The sequence below is a fragment of the Chanos chanos genome, chromosome 1 (genome assembly GCF_902362185.1).
Source record: "Chanos chanos chromosome 1, fChaCha1.1, whole genome shotgun sequence".
NCBI classification, from domain to species: Eukaryota; Metazoa; Chordata; class Actinopteri; order Gonorynchiformes; family Chanidae; genus Chanos; species Chanos chanos.
In genome coordinates this window covers 49,497,794-49,503,793 of record NC_044495.1, presented here as the reverse complement: position 1 = coordinate 49,503,793, position 6,000 = coordinate 49,497,794, and the positions used below count along the sequence as shown (strand labels likewise).

General features: G+C 40.0%; 2 protein-coding genes across 2 annotated transcripts in view; both read left to right on the top strand.

The window, feature by feature from the left end:
• cbwd (COBW domain containing) overlaps positions 1-2,778 on the top strand; it is a 12,782-nt gene extending 10,004 nt beyond the window's left edge. The window contains exons 12-16 of the mRNA XM_030772307.1: positions 602-653; positions 1,571-1,639; positions 1,793-1,858; positions 2,059-2,188; positions 2,385-2,778. Coding sequence (XP_030628167.1) covers positions 602-653; positions 1,571-1,639; positions 1,793-1,858; positions 2,059-2,188; positions 2,385-2,461 — 394 coding nt within the window. The 3' untranslated portion in view covers positions 2,462-2,778. The remainder of the gene's footprint in view (positions 1-601; positions 654-1,570; positions 1,640-1,792; positions 1,859-2,058; positions 2,189-2,384) is intronic.
• Positions 2,779-4,729: 1,951 nt separating this feature from the next.
• Positions 4,730-5,779, top strand: foxd5 (forkhead box D5). Its single transcript, XM_030764845.1, has one exon. The coding sequence runs from the start codon at positions 4,730-4,732 to the stop codon at positions 5,777-5,779; it is 1,050 nt and encodes a 349-aa protein (XP_030620705.1).
• The last annotated feature ends 221 nt before the right edge of the window (positions 5,780-6,000 follow it).

The window sequence follows — 6,000 nt, the reverse complement described above, 5'->3', positions numbered from 1 at the left end:
CCCCCAGAGAACTAACTTTAGAACACACTATGCTGACTTAAATTAAGACTCTGAGTTAAGCCCTGTTTTTTTTTGTTTTGTTTTGTTTTGTTTTGTTTTTGAAAGTTTGAGAAAAGTCTGTACATCTGTGGGTTTAGAACGGGAGTGTGTTATTTGGCATCACGGGGGTGCTGGCCTGATCTTGCGTGACTGTTGTGGAGGATCCCCCCCAATTATACTTCCATCTCACTTCTAATGCATATTCTTCACTTCTCTGGTTAAAATAATGTGTATCTGAGGACGAGGATGGTCTTTTCTTTTTCTTTTTTTTAGGTTTTTGGGTTTTTTTTGACAAAATATATATATAAATGCACAAGTCTGGGTGTTGAACAATTTTTAATGCTGCCCACTGCTCCTACATCTGGTGTGTGTGCATTCACCACCGGTGTGTTGAATGGGTTAAATGCAGAGGACAAATTCACCGCTCACTGTTCAGTGTGTGTGTGTGTGTGTGCAATCACAGAGATTTACATTTACATTAATTGTCTGTTTTGCTTCTGTACTGATTGCGAAGCATCACTGATAATTCTGCTTTTTAATAATTCTGTTTTTAATCCCACAGACTAGCAGAGAAGCTAAAACTTGTAAAATCGACCCAACCACATCTGGATAAGGTAATCATCTTATCTTAAACCAATCTCCAATGAAACGCTAACTTTTTGCATTTTTAAACGTGTTCAGCATTTACCATCAAAATAGCAACACACTCAAAAGCTTTCAAGATACCAAAAAAAAAAAAAAGAACCCTGATGTGTTTATATCTAACATTTATCAATGACATCAAAGTTATTGATTGCAGTCAGTCACCGCCGTTCTCATCAGACCTTATCACCAGTGTTAGCTGGTTCCTCTTTCCCGCATACCTGCCGTCCGCCCCCTTCCCCTACCCCTTGCACAGTTCAAACCCCACTTACTCTTTTCATGTAAATGAGAGCCCCCCCTCTCCTCCTGTTTTCTGTTGTTATACCAAAGGAAGAAAAAGGAAGTGTGTAACCTTAACGCTGGTACACAATACTTTAAATATCTGCAAAGTGCCCCTCCAGTGCCTGGGGAAACTGGCGAGAACAGACAGTGAACAGGAATAGTGGGGCTTAAAGTGTTAAAATAATATTAAACACCTGGTACACAATAAGTTCTTTAACACGTTCTGTGATGAGACTATTCACAGCGCGAGATGTTGTGCATACTGAGAATTTCTCTCTCCCTTTTGCATTTTGTACTTGACAAACAATTATATTATTATTCACAATTACTTTGAATTTTTTTTTTTTTGGGGGGGATGTTGGTGGATACTGTGAAAAATTTGCTAAACGCAGACAGTTGAAGTTTAGGTTGTTTCTATGTAGCATTAATTTTGTTCAGCCTGGTTAAAATCAGATATACAAAACATACTCTGTACTGCTTTTAAGGTAAAAAAAACCTCATTGAAGTAAGTCAAAGTAATTCTCTTTCTCTAACAAATGCTGTTTTATTGTTGTTATTTGTAAATTGTTAGTCACAACATGCGTCTTTTACGGTCTGATTTTTTTAGAGCATACTGACTGTAACATTTGAAGTGCCTGGAAGTATTTCAGAGGATCGCTTAAATGATTTTATTCAGGTAATGTATTGGTCTCAAATTTACATTAACATTTCTTCTTTTATTGATTTAACATAGATTTCTATCCACTTTAAACAAATCCACTGTGTTGGTAGGTTATTTTATTCTTCTTTATAAAATGAAATAATATATAAAAAACATATTCATCCCTAGAACCTTTTATGGGAGAAGACCTTCAAGAACAAAGCAGGACTCGCAATGCATGTTATACGTTTAAAGGTGAGGCTTTTCAAACCAAAAATACATATATAAATCCTTGTTACAGAATCATTTGAATTCATTTTTAATGCTTTTGGATTAACATTATTTAACATAGCCGTGCTGTTTTGTGGTAGTCTACCATTGAGTGAACACATTCTATTTTTTTTTTTTTTAAATGTTGCACCCTACAGATTCTTTGCTTTGTGTTTTGTCCACAGGGGATATTGTGCGTCCAGGGCAAACTGAGGAGGATGATTTTGCAGGGGGTTCATGAACTCTATGAGCTGGATGAGACTCCAGAGACCTGGGTTGACGGAGAGCCCAGAGTCAACCGTCTGGTCTTCATCGGTGAGGACGCTGCGTTTTCCTGCTCCATCCCTGTACCTGTGCTTGATGTCTTATCAGCTCTGGAGTATGACATCCAGGAGAAACCAGTTAATCATAACATAGATTTTCCATAATAAAAGTGCTTAGCAATATAGGCCGTTAATGGATTGTTATGGTGGGCATATGCAATATGTATCTTTTCTTCTGTCCATAACAGGAAGAAACTTGGATGAGGACATACTGAGAAAAGAATTTATCGCTACGGTCTCAAATGGAGAAGGTGGAGAGAAGTAGAGGTGACCCGATTAGTGTCTCAGGCTCAGGTCTGCATAATACAATCTTTGGGGATTTATCCATGACTAGGAGTCTTACTGTGAGTGACAAGTGTATGTGACCAGTTGGTCCAGTTGATGTTGTACGCTCCAGTCTTACGTTTACTGGCAGGCACTCCGAGCAGACGGTGAAGACGTTACATAGCAGATGAACATGTGGCGTTGAGCTCCTGTTTTAAAACTGAAAAGTTGTCGTGTCAGAATGAATCTGGAGTTAGTATTTTCCCACATGATTGTATACAGATACCTCAGCCCCACTCACTGGTTTAGACTTGTTTTTAATTTAAAGAGTTAAACTGTAGTAAACTAATTTCATTTAGTGCAAGACCTGCTTTGTTTGGATGAATCCTCACCGTTGACATGAGACGAGAACTGGACTGTGGCCTTAAATTGGAAAAGTTGATTTTTGTACAAATCCAAGATGAAATTAAACACTGTCAACATCTTATTTGGATTCGTTCCATAAAACATTTTTCAGGAAGGCTATCAAATAACCGTTTTCATGTTCGTAAACTATTTAAATAAATTGATTTCAATTGATTGTGGAAATGTACATCTTCATTTTATTATACACAACGGTTTAGCATTTCACAATTAAAAGTTCAATAATTAAAAATGCCTTAATAAAGTGAACATTGTGACGTTATTTTCATCTTAAAGTGGCGACAATTGGACATTCATAATTTACTTTACGAAATTTCACAAGATCTTTAGGCCTATGCTTTAGGTTGGTCATTGTTTTTTGTCCTATTTCATAGATTTTAATAAACGTCCGATCAATAGACTAAATTCTGTGGCAACCCGGACTATCCGCAATAAACTATATCAGAACACGAGGCACATTCACTTAATCCATTCTTTTCCCCATTTATTTAAGACATCTTTTTCCCAAAGCGCGTGGGTGTTCTTCAAAATCGTGCAAAAAAAAAATAATTAAAAGCTTGTTTGGATGCGCCACAATGACTCTGTTCTGGTCACATTTATTGACGTGAATTAGTTCCGAGTAGACAATGTTGAGTTGTTGTTGTTTTTTTTTTTCAAACAGTCTGACTAGGCTTGTAAATTCCCATTCTCTGCCGGAGAACTTCCACAGGTGTGGAAGTAGGTGGGGTGTTCCGACTCTTTCATTTGCAATTTAGATCAATGTTAACAGTTTTAGCACATATCCGCGCACAAGAGGGTTTGCTTTGAGGATTGCTATGGCAATTCATGCCCCCCTAATAAAACACTCTACATGCCCCGTAGTCATAAGCTCGCGATTCAGCTGAGCCGTTTCCTACTTGATTCTGATGTTGATAGCATCGTTTACTTGGCTCTAAGCACCTATTCTTCAATCTAGGCGGGGAGTCCTGCCACGGCCATTTTCATGGTCACACCACCTACGGGTATCTTGAGGTGGCAAACTAAACGAAACCCAGGGGGTCCCGCAGAAAAGCTGTGTGTTATAATTCGGAGGTTAGGCGTGGTGTGAAAACTCACCGTAGCATCCCAGCTCCAACCGGGCTACTGTGCTTCTGAATTTCTAAAATTGAAAACGACTGAGGTGTGTCTGCTTAAACAATTACTGTAAGAAAAATAAATGTAAAATTGCAAGCAGCTGCATTTCATTTTTGTTTTCATCAGCTTCTCCGAACCCGTAACCCAGTTCTAACTGGCCGCCCATATGATATCCAACAAGTTCTATTTTATGGCCCACAGCAGAAAAAAAATAATAGGATACCCAATATTCGTCTGAAACATAACTGACTATATCATTTCAAGAGTCAAAAAGCGAAATAATTAAACTTAATGCGTGTTGGTCTCAATACCAAAATGATGCACTTCACACTTTTGTAATTATCACACCTGTACTCTCAACATCCATACGCTATCACATAATATGTAAGTAATTAACGGATGAACTTGGATATCGGTACGATGGAACGATTAGCATTTACAGATGGGTCTTACATGAGGTATTTCCCCCACCTGCATGACTGTCTCGCTTCCCCGTGGTGACACGGTGCTCTGATAGGTCTGTCCGTCGGTGGGCCGTAGCAGGGTGTGCGGACCCACCCCTCATAAATAGCTCTTACTCACTCATGACCCGGCAGACGGCCAGAAATCTATAAGATCTGGAATCCGAAACACAGTATTCGCCAGTTTCATCTGATCACGCCTTAAGAAACAGATAACGTTAATTTTAGACTGAATTGCTACTTTGAATCAGTTAGATTTGGGGTCACAAACCATGACCCTGTCCGGGGAATACGAAGTAACCCAGCAAGCCGCCGTTTCTCCAGAGGAGGATGAGATAGACATCGTCGGAGGTGACTCCTCAGACCACCAAAACTCAAACTATTTCATATCATGTCGAGAACGAGTCGAGATGGGTTCGTCTGCTGAATCCAGTGCAGAACTGGATGGCTCTGAGTTCGACTCCTCCGGAGAGAGCGAGAACAGTTTTTGTGCAGAAGTACCTTCAGCTACCAGACAGCAGAACGGCACGGTCAAACCTCCATACTCTTACATCGCACTGATCACCATGGCCATACTACAGAGCCCAATGAAGAAACTGACCTTGAGCGGCATCTGCGACTTCATTAGCAACAAATTCCCTTATTACAAGGAGAAGTTTCCGGCATGGCAAAACTCCATCAGGCATAACTTATCACTTAATGACTGTTTCATTAAGATACCAAGAGAACCTGGCAATCCAGGCAAAGGAAACTATTGGTCTCTTGACCCGGCTTCCGAAGATATGTTCGATAACGGCAGTTTCCTTCGAAGAAGAAAGAGGTTTAAAAGAAGCCAACCAGAATTTGTAAAGGACGGACTCGTGCTGTACCCAAATTTCAGCTGTTACCGTCCCTATGGGCAACCTTACTGTGTTCCGGGTCAAGTGACGTCGCAGATCAGCCGTATTGGATATACGCCAGTCCAGGAGGCCATCAGTGTACCACCCGCTTACTTTTCATATCAAAACATTTGCGGTGTGAAAGTCCTCGAGTCCAAAGAATTGCCCGGACAGTCGTTCGTTGCGCCAGCCGAACAAAGGCCAGAGCGCGAGACGCCGAAGTGTTCCTTCAGTATAGACAGTATTATGAGCAAATCTACCTCTAACTTAAACAAAAACTTTGACCACCAAACTTCAGTTGGGTATAGCCATTTCTTCCCAAGGGCCACGTCTTGTGTGATACCAGCTGTACTACCTGTTGCAGCTACACCATTTGGTGCAGCGTCTTTGCTGAAGGCCTTGCCGCTGCCCGAGAGTCTTCAAATGGCGCACCCACGTTGCTGAACTTCACTGAAAATTTACTGTATGCCATTGCATGGACTAAAAAATTCTTGGTGTTTATACTAAACAGATGCCATTTTTTATTTTTTCGTGCTCGTTCAGTGTTATGTGACACTACATTTAAACTGCGTGTTATGTGTCTATTGTAAGAAAATAAATTGCTCTTATATAATAATGGGAATGTAAATACATAAATATTAATATATATGTTGAACCAAAACACT